Raw genomic sequence first — 19209 nt, 5'->3', positions numbered from 1 at the left:
GAACACAAAAAACACCAAAAGGAGTGTCATCGAGTGGTTAGGAAAGCAAAAAAAGAATATGAAGAGAGACTGGCAGGGGAAGCAACAAACTTCAAATCATTCTTCAGGTACGTTAAGGGGAAGCAACCAGCAAGGGAGGAAGTGGGACCCTTGGATGATGGGGACAGAAAGGGAGTGGTAAAAGAGGAAAAGGAGATAGCTGACAGGCTAAATAAGTTCTTCATGTCAGTTTTCACGAGGGAAGACACAACCAACATTCCGGAGCCCGAGGAGATCGTAAAAGGAGAGCAAGATGAAAATCTGGTCCAGCTAGAGGTGAGAAAGGTGGATGTCCTCAGGCAGATAGACAGGCTAAAGAGCGACAAATCGCCAGGTCCGGATGGCATTCACCCAAGGGTACTCAAGGAACTAAGGAACGAAATAGCTGAGCCACTTCGACAAATATGCAACCTATACCTAAAAACTGGAGAGATTCCGGAAGACTGGAAAATAGCAAATGTCACGCCCATCTTCAAGAAAGGCTCAAGGGAAGACCCAGGAAACTACCGGCCGGTGAGCTTGACCTCGGTCCCGGGAAAGATGATGGAAGCACTGATTAAAGACAGCATCTGGGAACACATCGACAATTATGGGCAGCTAAAGTCGAGCCAGCATGGCTTCTACAAGGGCAGGTCATGCCTCACAAACTTATTATACTTCTTTGAGGGGGTAACCAGCCAGGTGGATAAAGGGGAATCCATAGATATCATTTACCTTGACTTCCAAAAAGCCTTCGACAAGGTGCCACACGAAAGACTACTAAGGAAGCTATGGAACCATGGGGTGCAAGGGGAGGTCCACCGATGGATCAAAAACTGGCTGGCGGACAGGAAACAGAGGGTTGGAGTAAAGGGACATTACTCAGACTGGCAATGGATCACGAGCGGAGTTCCACAGGGGTCGGTGCTGGGACCGCTCCTATTCAATATATTCATTAACGACCTGGAAGAAGGAACAAAATGTGAGATTATTAAATTTGCGGATGACACCAAACTATATCGCAAGGTCAATAACATGGAGGACTGAGAAGATCTCCAAAAAGATCTGACAACACTGGAAAAATGGGCCAAAAAGTGGCAAATGAGTTTCAACATAGGGAAATGCAAGGTCATGCATATAGGGAAAAAAAAACCCCGATGTTCACTTACAAAATGGGGGGATCAGCACTAGGGGTGAGCGACCTTGAAAGAGACCTGGGAGTGATGGTAAACACAACATTGAAGTCGTCGGCGCAGTGTGCCACGGCCCCAAGGAAAGCAAACAGAATGTTGGGTATCTTTAAGAAGGGTATCACGACCAGGACAAAAGAAGTCATCCTGCCACTGTATCGTGCTATGGTGCGCCTGCACCTGGAGTACTGTGTTCAGTTCTGGTCGCTGTACCTCAAGAAGGACATGGAGGTATTTTAGAGGGTCCAGAGAAGAGCAACTAAGCTAATAAAGGGCATGGAGGACCTCTCATATACTGACAGACTGAAAAAGCTAGGGCTTTTCTCCCTGGAAAAGCGGAGACTTAGAGGAGACATGATAGAAACCTTCAAGATCATGAAGGGCATAGAAAAAATAGACAGGGACAGATTTTTCAAATTAAGGGGATCAATAAGTACAAGGGGGCACTCAGAGAAATTGAAAGCGGAGAGGTTTACAACAAACGCCAGGAAGTTATTTTTCACACAGAGGGTGGTGGATACATGGAACGTGCTACCAGAGGATGTGATAAACAGGAGCACGTTACAGGGGTTCAAAGAAGCTTTGGATAGGTACTTGGAAGACAAAGGGATTGAGGGGTACAGATAAGAGTAAAGGTAGATTATAGGGATGGGATTAGAGGTAAGTTACAAAATTAATCAGGGACCACTGTTCAGGCACTAGGCCTGATGGGCCGCCGCGGGAGCAGACTGCTGAGCAAGATGGACCTCTGGTCTGACTCAGCAGGGGCAACTTCTTATGTTCTTATGTTCTTCTTTCTTCTATCTGGAAAAACCCATGCGGTGTTCCTAGGTATTTCCACTTTTACCCACATTATTTAATGTTTATCTTTCATCACTGGGTTCGTGTTTGAGTAGTCTGGATGTAGGACTGTTTAGTTATGTTTCAAGTTTTATTAGGATTTTATATACCGCCTATCAAGGTTATCTAAGCGGTTTTTTACAATCAGGTACTCAAGCATTTTCCCTATCTGTCCCGGTGGGCTCACAATCTATCTAACGTGCTGATGACATCACTATTGTCATACCTTTTACTTCAGTTTTATCTCAGATTACCACTAAAGTTGAAATTGTAATGAAGCAGATGGATTCTTGGATGCAAAAATTTATACTCAAACTTAACTATGGCAAAACAAAGTTTTTTGTGGTATCCTCTAGTAAAATTCCCTTTGAACCTTCCATCAGTATAAATTCAACTTCGTATATAATTCATCCAACGATTAAAATTTTAGAAGTTTTTCTGGATCAGCATCTTACAATGAAAGCTCAGATAGATGCTGTGGTACGTAAATGACATTTTACGTTATGGAAATTACGAACAATTAGATCTTATTTCAAATCTACTGCTTTTAGATTATTGGTCCAATCATTATTACTAAGTCTTCTCGATTACTGTAATATTATCTATCTAACAGTCACTAAGAAAGAATTAGCAAGACTTATACTAATACAGAATACAGAAATCAGAATAATTTATGGCTTGAAGAAATATGATCATGTCACACCCTTTTATTGTGAATTGCATTGGTTGCCTATGGAAGCTCGGGGGTTGTTTAAGTTAGGCTGTTTCTGTTATAAGGCTGTTTATGGTATAGCTCCTTTTTATCTGGTCAACAGCTTTTCATTGGCTTCATACAGACACAGTAGAAGAACTCATCCTTTGTTTAATTTTCCATCTGCCCAGGGTTGTAGGAGTAAGAAATTTCTTAATCATACTTTGGCATCTTCATGACAATGAATTTTGAATGCTACTGCTCACAACTCGTTCTTACAGACATTTTAGAAAACAATTGAAGACCTATCTTTTTTTCTAAATATTTGACTGACTAACTAACCATCTTATTTTATGTAATAAGCTCACTTTTATAATCTTTTGTAAACCACGTTGAACTTCTGGTTACGCGGTTAATAAGCACAATATTATGTTGTTATGTTATGTCAGTGCTGTGTCAGAAGCTGTGTCCTAGTGACTGGCGCAAAGGTATCTCTACTATAGAAGGGAAGCAACCCTCCAATGCTTCTCGGGTACCAGTGACTTCGATGATCCAGAGCTTCCAACACCATGGGGCAAGGAGAACCAATGCTTGTGCTTCTTGGTCCTTTGCCTGATGTCGAACATTGATATCCCTCATTGCTGATGATCATATTGAATCCACATGCCTCTTCGATGTCAAGTCCAATGCTGACCATTCCTGGGAGCACAGCACAGTGGCCAGCGCCAATGCAGGTGGATGCCCCTCCCAATGTCTGGTACCGATCTGGTAGCCATAAAGACAGATGCTTCCCATGCCAGTGCCAATTATGGGGATGCTACATCAATGATTTGGACCTGGCTCCAAAAATATTTGAGCCTCTCTGGATTTTGAAGGGTGTTTTTCTACATACACAAAGAAAGAACACATACACTGGATACACCAGGAACATGTGTCAGCCTCAAAAGATGGTCCTATTGTACCAGGAATAAATAGTACTTAAAGCCACATGGGAACTTTAGAGGTCATGGAAGGAAAAATGGACCAAGTAAAATCAAATGATTCGGTAGTGAGAACAAAAAGGGGAACAGCTCACCTGAAAACAAGGGCAGTACCCAGCTGATGCTTGGGCCTAAGCAAACTCTGAGAGTCAAAAAAAAAGAAAGAAAACAAGTGAGCAAAAATACTTTCTATGGAAAATAGAGGCAGGAAACTACACAAAAAGGAGACTATTTTTTAAGGGGGCACACAAAAAAGCCTGTGAGGGAAGGCATCCAAAGTCAGAAATAAACACGTTGAAAGAACTGCTGGAGAAAAAAAAACATTATTTCTTCACCACAGATATGAAAATACTGCTGGTCCAGCACTCACAAGTTGAGTGGGAAGGCACATGCACAGTGGTAATGCTGCCTCAAACTCTTAACGATTCAATGCACTAGGCAGCGTTTCTATACCAGGCTCCAGGGATGAAGTCATCTGCATATGAGAATGATATGGCTTGTTTGTCCTTACACATCTGGTATGCAGATTCAAAGGGTTTGTCTTCTGGATGTGGTTTAGGCAGACCTTAAAACTATATTTCCCCTAATTGTATATAGAGTACCACAAGATTGAGACTACCAACCGCCCCCCCCCCCCCCGACATTACCGATCTCCCTCCCACCCCGACACTACCGATGCTGGCAGGAGAGTGCCCAATCCCTCCTGCCCGAAGACAGCGCACCCCCCTCCTGCCCGAAGACGGCGCACCCCTCCTGCCCGAAGACTGCACACCACCCCCCCCGGCGCTAACAACCCCCAAAGTAACCTGTTCTTCGGGCCAGACGGTTCTTTCCCGTCTAGCCGGTAAGCCCGCCTCGTCGAAATGAGGCGGGCTCGCCCCTTCCCGGCCCATCCCACCGAAGCCTAAGGCCTGATTGGCCCAGGCTCTAGAAGCCTGGACCAATCAGGCCTTAGGCATAGCGGGTCCGCCCATCCCCACTTGGCCAATCAGACCTTAGACTTAGTGGGGATGGGCGGACCCGCTATGCCTAAGGCCTGATTGGTCCAGGCTTCTAGAGCCTGGGCCAATCAGGCCTTAGGCTTCGGTGGGATGGGCCGGGAAGGGGCGAGCCCGCCTCATTTCGACGAGGCGGGCTTACCGGCTAGACGGGAAAGAACCGTCTGGCCCGAAGAACAGGTTACTTTGGGGGTTGTTAGCGCCGGGGGGGTGGTGTGCAGTCTTCGGGCAGGAGGGGTGCGCCGTCTTCGGGCAGGAGGGGTGCGCCGTCTTCGGGCAGGAGGGGGGGTGCGCTGTCTTCGGGCAGGAGGGATTGGGCACTCTCCTGCCAGCATCGGTAGTGTCGGGGTGGGAGGGAGATCGGTAATGTCGGGGGGGGGGGCATCCGATCGGACAGGCCGCGGCCCGCTATACTTATAGCGGCAGAGAGATCCCTTGCCGCGATAAGTATAGCAGCTGCGTCTACTTACAATGTAGACCAGCATTTTGCTGGCCTACATTTTTAAGGTTTCTTCCTCTACTAGGGAGACGCGTAGGGCCACCTAGGTTCGCCTAAGGCCCTTAGGCGAGCTTAGGCGTCTTGCGGGTCTCCCTAGGCTCCCGGAGGTGCCTTCAGGCCTACCTGGGGATGTCTAAAGTCAGGTGCCTAATTGACACATAACAGAAAAGTTAGAAGCCTAACTGCCATTTACCTCTATTTGGGCGCCTAACTGCACTTAGGTACTATTCTATAAATTAGTGGCTAAGTGCTTTAGCATATAACTGCCAAGGAAGCAGGGCATGGGCAGGGTCATAGACTTAAGTGCCAAACTTATAGAATACTTTAAGTTGCACACCTAGTACTGGCATGTTTTATGTGGTACAAGTGTTGGTGCCTAAATACTAAAACTCAAATGCCAACTTAGGCTGTTCTATAATGGGAGTCTGGGTGCCCAGATGCTGTTATAGAAATATTATCTTAGTGCACATATTTACCACCTTTTAAAGACTTGCTGCCTATGTGTATTTCCAATTTTGAAATAGATAATACATGTAAACATCAAAATGTTTCACCCATCGGCATTTATGGCTGCTTCATGTCATGCATAACTGTCGGCTAACTACTCATTTGGATCTGGGGTTTAGAAGAGTGATAGATAGGGAAGGGAAGGGGAATTCTACTTTTATCTGTAGTTCTCAAAACTACTTGAAAAAGCCCAATAGCTAAGTGCTATATCTGTTCCTTATTTGACTCCCCTTGGAGATGCAGTTTTGTGAAATCACAAAATCCACCATTTACACACGTGGAGGGGCATAATAAAAAAAACGTCTAAGTCCCCTTTTGGCCTAAGGCCTTAAACGTTGACAGTAGAAGCAGGGAAAATGTCCATTATCAAAAAAAACATCCAAAAGGAGGGTTTGTTTTTTTAATAATGGCCTGCCTCTACGTTCAGCTGTTTAAACACACAGACCACCACTACGTCTAAACTTATACCCTATAATCGACCAAAAAAAAGCCTAAGCCCCAAACGTCCAAAACAAGAGCTTTTAGGCAGCAGCCACGATCAGCTCAAGGGCCCCTTTTCGGCATTTATACCTGTTTTGACTTGGTCTGTCAAAACGTATAAGTGCCGACTAGGCAACCTGCCTAAAATTTTGGTTATACCTGCTGCACGCCTAGGTCTAGGTTGGCCCACCTCCCACCCACAGCCCGCCCTTTCCCCTCCTCTAAAATCGCCTCTTTTCTCTCTGTGCGTTTAAAGGCAGGGGAAAGGCCTAAGCTGGTTTTAGATACATCTGAAACCTGCTTTGATTATGGGTACTTGGACGATCAGGCTTTTTGATCGTCCAAGTAGCCATTTAGGCCACTTTTTATACTTTTTTTAAAATTATTATGAGCCCCATAAGCTCTACTGCTTGTAAGTACAAAGCTTCAAATGATGCAACTCCTACTGGACAAGCCTTTTCTGTTTTTTAAAATTGCATATTTTCCAACACATTTGGTGCCAAAAATCCTATATGTTCCATGGTAAATTTTTATAAAAGCTGTCTTCAGTGAGCCTTTTAGTAAAATATCTTGCAAATTTTGAACAGCCCAATTTGAAAATCCCTTTTCAGACCTGGATGATCTATGCAAAATTTGGCTTTGCAAGAGTTAACATGTCACAAACAAAGAAAATGAAAATTATGTGGGCATCCCTCCTGCTTTTTTATCAAGGTGGGGAGGGAAGGGGGAGGGTTTGGAATGTTTGGTGGGACACCAGGCGCGGGGGTGGACCTTTGGTAGTAAGAGGGACTAGACATCCTTCCTGCCGTTTCACTGCCTTGGGGGGGAAGGGTGGTGGGCATCCCTCCTGCCAATTTTTTCATGGGGGGATGGGTTCGGCATGGCAGAAGGAAGTGGGCATTCTGCTTGCCGTTTTCACTGACATGGGGGGGGGGGCGGTTGCTTTTAGGGCTTCCCCTGCTGGCTCTGCGCATGTGTGAGAGTTACTTTCACAGCGATCACTGGATGGCAGAGTCAGGGATTATGATTAACATCCATGTGAATCATTGCATGCATACATTTTAGTGCATCAGTAGCTCTTTCTGAATTGGCCAAAAAATCAGATCGGTGCAGACACACATGGTCTTACTGATTCTCTTAGTGCATCTAGGCCTGAAACTACTTTTGGAGTGGGAAATCTCAAGCTAAAGAGAACACTACTAATCACATTTCTAAATATTCATGTTAGTAAAAATTAAAACGTACTTATTTTCTCTTGCTTTAGCTTTGAATTCATCCATCACTTTTCTGAACAGGGTGACTGTGAAAAGCCCTGCTTCTGCATCCTCTGCAATCATCCTGCAACAAAAATAGTTCAAAATTTTTGGGACATATAAAATTGGATTTTTAAAACAAACTAAGGACCTCTTTTATCAAGCTGCATTAGGGGTTTTTTTTATTGCGAGATACTGTGATAAAGGTTGTGATGCTCATAGGAATTCTATGAGCATCAGAGCTTTTATTGCAGCAGCCTACAATAATTTTTTTTTTTTTTTTTTAAACACCACAACCCTAACGCAGCTTGATAAAAGGGGCCTAAGATTCACTGTATAGTCCAGTGGTCTCAAACTCGCTGCCCGGGGACCACATGTGGCCCGCCAGGTACTATTTTGAGGCCCTCAATATGTTTATCATAATCACAAAAGCAAAATAAAAGTTTCTTGATCCTATGTCTCTAGCTATAAATTACAATATTATTATTAGGACTTAACCAAAAGGAAAGATTTATAAACTATAAACCTTGTAACCCATTCTGAGCTACTGGGAGGATGGGATAGAAATTAAATTAAATAAAATAAAGAGTTTTACCTCGTGCAAAATTGTCATTTCTTTAATAAGACATTAACTATTTTTTTTCTGAGGCCCTCCAAGTACCTACAAATCCAAAATGTGGCCCTGCAAAGGGTTTGAGTTTGAGACCACTGGTATAGTCATATGAACTTATAAATAGATTCATACAGATGGGTATCTTCTGCTGAAAGTTATTCTAACCGGGGGGGTGAAGAACTTATGTGCACGACAGAACAGCAGGATTTGGGTGTGATTGTATGTAATGATCTTAAGGTGGCCAAACGGATTGAAAAGCTAGAAGGATGCTAGGGTGCCTAAGGAGAGGTATGGCCAGTAGGGAAAAGGAGGTATTGATGCCCCTGTATAAGACACTGGTGAGACCTCATTTAGAATATTGTATACAATTCTGAAGACTACACCTTCAAAAAGATATTAAAAGAATGGAGTCGGTCCAGAGGAAGGCTACTAAAGTACGTGGTCTTCATCAAATAGGGACAGACTTAAAGATCTCAATATGTATACTTTGGAGGAAAGGCGGGAGAGGGGAGATAAGATAGAGACATTTAAATACCTATGTAGCGTAAATGCGCACGAGTCGAGTCTTTCTCATTTGAAAGGAAGCTCTAGCATGAGAGGGCATAGGATGAAGTTAAGAGGAGATAGGCTCAGGAGTTCTCTAAGGAAATAGTTTTTTTACAGAAAGGGTAGTAGATGCATGGAACAATCTCCCGGAAGAGGTGGTGGAGACAAAAACTGTGTCTGAATTCAAGATCAATAAAATGTGGGATAGGCATCTGGGATCTCTTAAAGAGAGAGGAAGAGATAATGGTTATTGTGAATGGGCAGACTGGATGGGCCATTTGGCTTTTATCTGCCATCATGTTTCTATGTATCCTATTTCATAGCATTTTTATTATTTCCAGCTTAAGGGGAGTTGGAAAGAATTATACAAGAAAGGGGTTTAGAAATATTTGTTTGTCCATCTGCATATTTGTCTTTTGGGGGCCAAAATAACTCTTCAAAAATTTAACAGAATGATGAAACTTGTCATGTGGGAAAACCAACAAGATGACACAATCTGGCCGGTTTTCAAAGCAATTTAAGTGGGCAAGAGTCTCTCCTGCCCGCTTAAATTGCTTCTTGCTGCCTAAGTGGGAATATTCAGCAGCACTTATTCAGCGACACTATCTCCACAGACCGCCTGACCCAAAAGTGGGCACGTCAGGGGCAGCACTGGGGAGGAGCCCAGAGTTATGTGGGTATAGGCAATATTCATTGCCAGCACCCACCTAGCTAAGTGGCTTTATTTAAGACGGCTCAAAAGCTGTCCTAAATTAGCCACTTCCTATATGCTGGTGCTGGCTCTGAATAATTGCCAGCACCCACATAACTATCTTTACTCTTTAAAACCCTCCAAATCCCTCTTCCAGTCTCTCAATAACCCCCCTCCCTCTTACCCCCTTCGACAAGAGGTCATAGCAGCCATTTAGAAGTGGAGCTGCAAGAGCCAGGAGTGAGAAGGCTCTGCTTCTGCCACCAACGACCCACCATCGGGGGGTCTACCAGGGAGACAGGTAGGCCCAGCGGGCCCTACCTAGACCTTAAGGATGGAGGGTAGGAGCTATTTGAGAGGCCAGGAGAGAGATCAGGAAGGTTTTTAAGCTAAAATAGCTAAAATAGTTTTTAAGTAAAAATAGCTATGCGGGTGCTGGCTCAATATTCATTCACATAACTTTATATGTGCTCTGGCTGAATATCAGTCAGGACCTGCATGAGCTCCGGTGGCCAAGGCTAACAAAATAAGCTCTGGATATTCGGTTCTAGTGTCCACACAAGGACCAGCACTAAATATCCAAAGCTAATCTAGCCAGCGACAATCAGAGTTTAAAAATATTCTGACCATTGCTGGTTGAATAATGGGAGGCATGAGTTCAAAAATGGTCCAAATGAGACTAAGGTTACGGAGAAATAACTTTCCCCACCCTCCTACCAAACTAAAGTAAAATGGTGCAATGCATTTACATGGAGAAAGAGCTTCAGATTCTGAAACATAGAAACTTACATACAGTGAAACAGAGCAGTTAGGGATTGCCTCTCTCTGATCTCTGTTCCCCCACCTCCACAAACCAACTACCTAAACTGCCCCAAACCCTGATAGCTACCTTATGCAACTCCACCCTACAAACTGCTCTCAACCCCAATATCTAGCTCCTATATCAGACCTTCCATCCCCAAAATTGTCCCTAACCCCAATAACAACCCCACAATGGCCCAACTACCCTTCATACTATCCCAACCCTAATAATTGCTACCTGCAACTGCCCCAACATGCTGTAAACTGTCCCAAACCCAAAACCTAGCACCTGCAACAGAGCCACTACCCGAAACCCTGTTCCCAACCCCAATAACAACCTTCCACAAATGTTTCATCAACCCACTAACTGCCCCAACCCCAAAACTACTCCATAACTGACTTACCATTCCACAAATTGCCCTAACACTTTTCAACAACTCTATCCCAAAAACTACCACTGCACCTTTCCCAACTGCCCCACCATACAAATTACCCCAGCCCCCAAAACTGCATGACCCCACTGCCCTGTCTCCAAACATAGAAATATTCACTTTGAAGATTCCAATAACGCTTCCACATCAGAAATCCTTACTTTCCTAAAAGACTTGGATTTGTACTCATTAATAACTAGCCCCACCCACATTGCAGGCCATACTCTAGATATGGTATTAACCCCAACATCTCAATGTTACAACTTCCAAGCATTAACTATTACACCTGTCCCATGGTCTGACCACTTCTTAGTCTCTTTTCAACAACTAAACTCTAACTACCAAAGTAACCTAAAATAATTACCACTAGGAACTATAGTAAGCTGGAAGCTGCAGATATCTCCTCCAAACTTCCGCCTTTCTTTTGAACAACTATCCAGGCCTACTGTTGATGAAAAAATTCAAGCATGGAATCAATCCATTGGCAACCTTCTAAATTCTATTGCACCAGCAGTCACTTTCACAATCTCTCCCCGTAAACAAAAAAAATCCATGGTACTCCGCAAGTCTAAACCTACTAAAAAGACAATTACGTTCCCTTGAACGTAAATGGAGGCACAATAAAACACTATTCAATTTCAATAAATTCAAGGAGCATGCCGCGTACTACAGATCTGAAATCAACAAAACCGAAAAAGAATACTACACCAAACAAATCAAGAAGGCTAAAAATTCCTCCGCTTTATACACAATTGTCAAATCCTTAACAACAAAGAAAAGGGAAACAAACAAATCCAGTCTTACACCCTCAGCACAAGCCCTCGCCACTTTCTTTATCGATAAAGTCCAGAAAATCAGAGACACTTTTCCGCTTAACGCTACTTCAAGTTCCTCTGTAGACTTTGTAGGTTCAACAATACAATTAATCTGTCCTATTCTAAATGCTCTCATTTCACCCTCCTAGCTTGGAGGAAATACAAAGATGTTATTAACATGCTTAATTTAAAAGGGACTAGCACAGAAGTCATCCCCCCCTTCCTTTTAAAACGATTATTTCCCATTTTCGGTCCATACATAAAAGACTTGGTCAATTCAAGTTTGTCTTCCGGATCTTTACCTAAGACTTGGAAACAATCAACTATCTATCCGATTATCAAGGATCAAAACATTAGTACTCAGGATTTGTCTAACTACCGTCCCATAGCAAACCTACCATTCATGGCAAAACTTACCGAAAAAATAGTTTTCCATCAACTCTCTGACTTTGTTGAGAAAACTAATGTACTTCATCCTAATCAAACTGGCTTCCGTCATTGTCATTCTACAGAACTTTCCTTGCTAGGTCTTACCACTAAAATACTATACCATCTCGATCACCATCAATCTGTACTGCTTATTTCCTTAGATCTTTCTTCTGCTTTCGATACTATTGATCATAGCCTGCTTCTAATGCGACTTCAAGAAATTAGTATATCTGACCAGGTCATGGACTGGTTTGTTTCCTACTTCACAGATAGATCATCAAAAGTCATCTTTAATGGCACCTTGTCCGAATCTTTTTCCACTAAACACAGAATACCGCAGGGATCCATTCTATCACCACTACTTTTCAATATTTTCTTATCGCCCCTCTTGACGGTCGCCCAATCCATTGGCTTTATCACATTCACTTAAGCGGATGATGTGCAACTGATTCATCCCATCGATCTTAACAATAAGGAAGAAGTAGTCTCCATTAATCATAAACTAGGAAAAATCAAATCTTGGTTAGATTTGAATAAACTGTCTCTTAATATCAACAAATCAAAACTCATGATTTTTCCTTTTAAAGAAGGAACAACACTTCAAGCTCCTTTGAAGATCGAATCGCTTCCCATCAAAATTGTTCCAACATTAAAATTATTAGGAGTTACTTTCGACAATAAATTTTCTTATCATTTTCACATTAGTAGTCGTTCAGAAATGTTACTATCGACTAAGAATGATACGTTCTCTCACTAAGTTACTCGAACCAGCCTCCCTAAACACACTATTCCACTCTTTGGTAATTTCCTGCATAGACTATTGCAATGCCCTGTATAAGGGCATCACAAAAAAGGAAATTAAACGGCTTCAGATCGTGCAAAACACAGCTATTAAGATCATTTGTGGTGCAAAAACATACGATCACGTTTTACCCCTTTTGCTCAACGCACATTGGTTACCAGTTGAACACAGAATTAGCTATAAAATTTTACTTTTAACACTCACAACAAAATTAAATAACCCAACTGGATTTCATCAACAGACTTCTAATTCCTTACAGGAATCTCTCCACTTCAGGTTATTGAGGCCAGCAGCGTGCCTGATTTTAAGGCCAAATGGGATAGACATGTGGGATCTATTCACAGAGAAAAGTAGGGGAGGGTCATTGGGGTGGGCAGATTAGATGGGCCGTAGCCCTTATCTACAGTCTATTTCTATGTTTCTATGTTACTTCTCAGAATCTCCTTGTCATACCTTTTTTAAAATCGATTAATACGTTGCAATCCAATAACTTTGCGGTTACTGCCCCTACCCTATGGAATTCGCTGCCTAACCTCTTGCGCTGTGAATCCGATTTAAAACAAGTTAAAGCAAAATTAAAAACATTCTTGTTCCAAGACGCTTTTGGATAACAACTGTCCTTTTAAGGGCAAAATTTAAATCAACTGCTACTTTTTACTCAAACCTATTGTTTTTTTCCTTTTATGTTGCACCTTTTCTATATTAACTGTAGTTCTTCCCCACTACCCTATTGTCTGAGGTAGTTCCGTATGTTTCAACAAAACCTTTTGTTATGTTCGGAAGTTATCTAGTATCCCTTGTTTTTATGTGTTTTTATGTAATTTTATATTGTAAACCGCTTGGAAACCTGAATAAGCGGTCTAAAATTTTTTTTAATAAACTTGAAACTTCATTCGATATGTAATTAAACTCTGGAATTCATTCCCTCTCTGAGAAATTTCCTAAACCCTATTTTAATTAGATTGTAAATTCTATTGAGCAGGGATTGTCTCTTGCACTTTTAATGTACAGTGCTACGTACGTCTAGCAGTACTATAGAAATAAGTAGTAGTAGAAGTGTAAACTAATCTTCATACTTTTTGAAAGAGTAAACAATTGATTTATGTTTACCTGTTTCACTTCATTCAGGATTTTATAGATCTCTGTCACATCTTCCCTTATCCAACTCTTCTTTAAACTAAAGAGCCCTAATCTCTTTAGCCTTTCCTCAAGGGTCGTTCCACCCCCGAAATCATTTTAGTTGCTCATCTTTGCTTAATAAACTAAGCGGCTCACAATATCACATTCATAATATCAATAGACAAAACTCCATTCATCAGACTTTACAAAGCCACACTTAAAATTCTAGCCCAGCTACAAAGAAATCAGAATTCTACACTAACTTTTCTTCTAGATCAGGTTCCACCATCTCACTTCTAGACATAAATGAATGATATGAAATATACTGTATAAGCAGAGGCCCACAGAGACTGCTGCACTGATTGCAGAAAATCTGATGAGTAGACAATACCATCAGTTCTTTACGAAAATCTAACACTGCAAGTTCTTAGAGAACTGCACGTGTTGGTCATGTCATCATGTTCAGAAATTTTCAGGTATGATGTAGACTGAAATTTCCTTTATCCATTCATAAAATCCATTCAATCCCATCTCAATTCCTGCTTGGTTTGTGGGATGAGATAGGTGCTTCTGTAAAGATCAAGCAAGACTGAGATAAGTATTCTTCACATTAGATAGATTTTTTTCTTTCCTAAGATGACTGCCCCCCCCCCCTCACACACACACACATACCTTTTTTACTAAGCTGAGGTAGAGGTTTCTACTGTGGCCTGTAGCGCTAAATACTCTGATGCTGCTCCAATACTCATAGAATTCCTATGAGATTTGCAGCAGCATTTAAGCATTTAGTGTCCTGGATCGCAATAGAAGCCTCTACCACAGCCTAATAAAAGAGAGTCTAAAATCAGGGGTGTCCAACCTTTTGGCTTCCCTGTGCTGCATTGGCCGAAAAAAAATTTTCTGGGGCCGCACAAACACGTAAACACTGCAGCAAAACAGAGGAGGGAGCTGGCAAGACGGTAAACACCCGGGGGCAGCAGAGGAAAACACTATATCGCCCTTGACCAGGGCCACACAAAATACTTCAAGGGGCCGCAGGTTGGACACTCCTAGTCTAAATTATTAATGTAGATGAAAGATGCACAGTTAAAGCTTTCATATCAGACACCAGTGCTTACTAGGTTTAATCTTGTGATAATTCAACCCCTTCGTTAATATGGGGTTGGTTTGAGCACCAAAACATGTCACTTAATTTAATGCAGTATTTTTCTAGCACCTGAATAGATTAGTGGCTTAGGAATTTGCCTTGATTGTAAAGTCAATGTATTCTTTGTAGGAAGATGATAAAAAGTACAACTTAAACTTGAATCCAGATTGGGTTGAGACAGATATACTGATTATAAAAGTCTCCTTTTCATTTTGTCTGACGTGTTGTCATTTTGGTGATCAGGTTTGGAAGGAGGGTAGCAAGTCGATCAGCTAAAATTTTAGATAGAATTTTAATATCCACATTTAAAAGAGAAATGGGTCAACAGAACTCGGGGGCAGCACTCTCCTTCCCTGTTTTCAATATCAATGTTATTAAGGCTTCATTAGCTCCCACCGGAAATTGCTCTTCCTGTATCGCCTGATTATAATATTCATGTAGAAAGGGCCCAATTTGTACTGATAACATCTTATAGAATTCTGCTGTGAAGCCATCTGGCCCCGGGGCAGAATAGTTTGTTTGGTGTTGAATGGCCCTTTGCAATTCTTTGGGAGTGATGGGTGTATTTAAAATCTCCACATCCTGGTCCAACATCCTAGAGATGCCAGAATCTTCCAAATAGTCCCTTATAAGAGACTTATCCCCCCGAGTCCCATCGACCATAGATTCCCTGAAAATGATCATAGAATATCTGCGCTATCTGTTCAGCAGAATGAGTCAGCCGACCATTGGTATCTTTTAGACCGGACACATAGCGGGGCCCCCGGGCCTGTTTAGTCAACCGCGCCAAGAGTTTCCCTGAGTGATTCCCATAGCGATGGAATTGAAACTTCTGATACAACAACATCTTGACTGTACGCTCATGTATGTAAGAGTTAAGGGTCGTTTCCACTTAGATTAAGTGTTCCTTAAGAGTGCACGTCGGTTGTCATACGTATTGTCTTTTTGCTTCTGCTAATTCTCGCTCTAAACATATTATTCCCCTTGACAAACGTCGATTTCGAGCTATAATGTATGCTATGCAATCTCCTCTAAGGACCACTTTTCCCATACTCCAAAACAAGGCGGGATTGTGACAATGCTGACCATTAAACTCTAGGTACTCATCTCATTTTGTTGTTAAGTACGATTTAAAATGATCATCAGAAAACAAATAGCTAGGAAATCGCCAGCGTGCTGGACCTCAGAGGCCTGAGCCTACATTCACTTCAATCCAAATCAAGATCCGATATTACTGCAGGGCCTATAGCCACAGAATCTACATTTAAAAAGGCCTGCTCATGGTAAGAATATAATCTATTCTAGAAAGCGTACCATGCGCGTGCGAGCGGTGTGTATAGTCCCTTTCAGTTGAGTGCAATAAACACCAGGGGTCTACCAAATCCAAGGTGGCACAGAGATATGGGATAGCCCTTGTTTGTGCTCCCCCTATACCATGCCCCGGAGAGGAGCGATCACAACTCGGGTCCATGACATGATTAAAGTCTCCAGCAAGGAATATCGGGTCTGACACCCGCTCTAGCAACAGAGCTGTGAGACCTTCAAAAAATGAATGGTCATAGTTATTGGGAGCATACACATTTATAAGATAAAACGAGTATGTGCCCACCGTTAAATGTAACAACATATATCGTCCCTGTGGATCACGGTCTACCACTCTAGCAGTATAGGGCAAGGTTTTGCATTCTAAGATCGCTACACCTGCCCTCTTCTGTGGTGAAGAAGCAGCATAAACTGCGCCCACCCAAAATCTCTTCAATTTAGAGTGTTCTACATCTGTCAGGCGGGTTTCCTGCAGGTAGGCTACATCGACCCTATGCTGTTTCACCTGATTTAATATTTTAGTTTTTATAGGGGAAGTAATGCCTGATACATTCCAAGATATAATGTAATATAATGTAATATAATTCCAAGATATAACTATAATCGGGTGAGATGACGAATGAATATGTCAGACAAATATGACTGCGGCCTTAATGCACCATCTCAGGCTCCCAGCCCAACCCAGGACAGAAACGTTAAACTAAGGACCAGCCTGAGTGCAACCAGTTTAGTAATTGCTCCCAAGGTCACATGCAAAGAGTACCAAACATATGTATCTGGACCTAAGCTTCCCCATATCCCGAAGATGATCACATATTACCCTAATGTCAAAAGTCTCCATCTCAGGCTCCCAGCCCAACCCAGGACAGAAACGTTAAACCCGGGACCAGCCTGAGTGCAACCAGTTTAGTAATTGCTCCCAAGGTCATATGCAAAGAGTACCAAACATATGTATCTGGACCTAAGCTTCCCCATATCCCGAAGATGATCACATATTACCCTAATGTCAAAAGTCTTGAAGTGCTTGATCTTGTGCCCCCTGCTTGTCATCGAGCTGGGAAACTCTGGTTTTGAGTTCCGTTGTGCGGCGGGTGGTTTCTGCAACCATAGTTTCCAGTTTGAGAAGTTGCTCAGAAAGGCGGTCCATTCCAGGCTGCATAGCCGCTGTGACCACCTGTGTAATTTCGTGCAGCGCCTCTGGTGCTAGTTGCTGGATCACAGGCGAAGTTATCGGCGCCATTTTGTCTGAGCCTTGTGGCGGGTAGTCGCAGTCTTTTTTGCCGGTTCTTGTGGCCATCGGCGGCGCTGGAGCGGACAAAAATCTGTCCATAAGCTAACTGCTTTTTAAATGTGACCTCCCGGTGGGCTCTCACAGCACGTGTGGCAGCAAAACTAAGCGTTCGGCGACTCGAGGCCCGGGAGCTCAGGCAGCACACGTCTGCCTCAGCTCAGTGCAACATGTGACCCCTTCGACGATACATGATTTAAAGTACAAGTTGGGGAACTTCCGGTGACGTCATGGGGGTGAGTGGTCGCTAAACAGCGCTGCTCCCGTCCTCGCGAGCCCTGCCGTCTTTCTTCCCCAATTATAATCGGGGTCTGAGTGCTCCGGAGGAACCTTGTGGCTAGTTTTGCCGGGGGCCGTTTGTGCAGCGCGATTTCGCAGCGCTAATGGCTTCAAAACCGGCCCGTCCCGCTCGTGATCGAGGCCGACTTCAGGATCCCAAGATGGCGTCGGACGCGGCTCCCTCTAGCCCGACGGCATGTCCCGCGCTGACTTCTGACCTCGTGGCGGAGGTCACGGCGGCGGTGGAAGCAGCCATCGATAAAAAATTGCAGCAGTTCTTGGATAAAATCACTGCTGCACATGAAAGGCTGGATAGCTTGGGGCTGGAGCTGGATGAAGTTCAGCATCGGGTTAACACTTTGGAGGACCGGGTGCAGCCTGTGGAGCTGGGATCTTCCAATATGGCCAAGGAGCTGGCAGCCCTAACTCAGAAGGTGGATGACCTGGAAAATCGGGCTCGCCGGAGTAATCTGCATCTCGTCGGTCTCCCGGAGCATATCCTCGATGCGGAGTTGCCTGGCTTCTTGGAAAGTTGGATCCCTCAATCACTTGCCTTGGATTTCCGCTTGGGAAAGTTCCGGGTGGAGAGGGCGCATCGCCTGGGGCCTCGGGGACCGGAGGGTTCCAGGCCTCGTGTGGTTATATTCAAGATCTTGAACTTTGCTCACAAGACTGCTATCTTACAAGCCCTCCGAGCTGGCAAGGGTCTGCGCCATGAAAATAAAACTATTCTTTGTTTTCAGGACTATTCTACTGCAGTGGCGACACGACGCCGGGAATTTACACCTATTTGCTCGGCTTTGTTTGCCAATAAAGTGAAGTTTGCCCTGCTCTATCCGGCCAAATTGAGGATTCAGAAGGATGGACGCACACAGACTTTTGATTCTCCGGCCACCGCCCTGCCTTTTGTCACCACTTTGGGTATTGAGGTGGTCCCTCCGGCTGTGCATAGGAGGCAGCCGGACATAGCGGTTACGGCTGAGGGGACCCAGTAGGGTTTGTACTTGGGCTTAGTGGTCTGTTGGGCTTGTTGGTTGTTCTGTTTGGGGGCTGTGTGATGTGTTTCTGGGGAGGTTATTTTGTGGGTTCCCATGTGTGTCTGGCTGTGGGGATTGTCTGGGTCTGTGGGTTTCCCATACTTGGTTTTGTTTAGAAGGGGCGAGGATTAGGACGTCATGAGTGAGGTGGATTTGGGGGGAACAAGGGGGAGTTGGGGGATGGACAGGGGGAGTTTCCCTCGGGGGGTGGGGTTGGGCTTGGGAGGGAATTGCACTCCAGTGTCGGGGGTTTTTGACTATGTTGGGCCAAGGGGACCTGTCTCTCTGGTGGTGGACCTGGGGGGTCTTATGTGGGCTGGGCGTTCGACCCCTCTCTTTCTTTTTGGTAGTTTGGTGGTTGTTATCTTTTGTTCCGACTATGGGTGATTCCGCTCTGAAAGTGTGCTCCTGGAATGTGGCGGGTATAAACTC

At 43.7% G+C, this 19209-nt stretch overlaps 1 protein-coding gene across 1 annotated transcript in view; it reads right to left on the bottom strand.

Moving 5' to 3' along the window:
• The window catches only part of ATP6V1C2 (ATPase H+ transporting V1 subunit C2), a 112663-nt gene that overhangs the window by 27458 nt on the left and 65996 nt on the right, over positions 1 to 19209 (bottom strand). The window contains exon 9 of the mRNA XM_033939205.1: positions 7449 to 7541. Within this exon, the coding sequence (XP_033795096.1) occupies positions 7449 to 7541 (93 nt within the window). The remainder of the gene's footprint in view (positions 1 to 7448; positions 7542 to 19209) is intronic.

The sequence above is a fragment of the Geotrypetes seraphini genome, chromosome 3, assembly GCF_902459505.1.
Source record: "Geotrypetes seraphini chromosome 3, aGeoSer1.1, whole genome shotgun sequence".
NCBI lineage: Eukaryota > Metazoa > Chordata > Amphibia > Gymnophiona > Dermophiidae > Geotrypetes > Geotrypetes seraphini.
The sequence above is the reverse complement of the archived record's forward strand: the minus strand, read 5'-3'. Positions and strand labels throughout refer to the sequence as shown.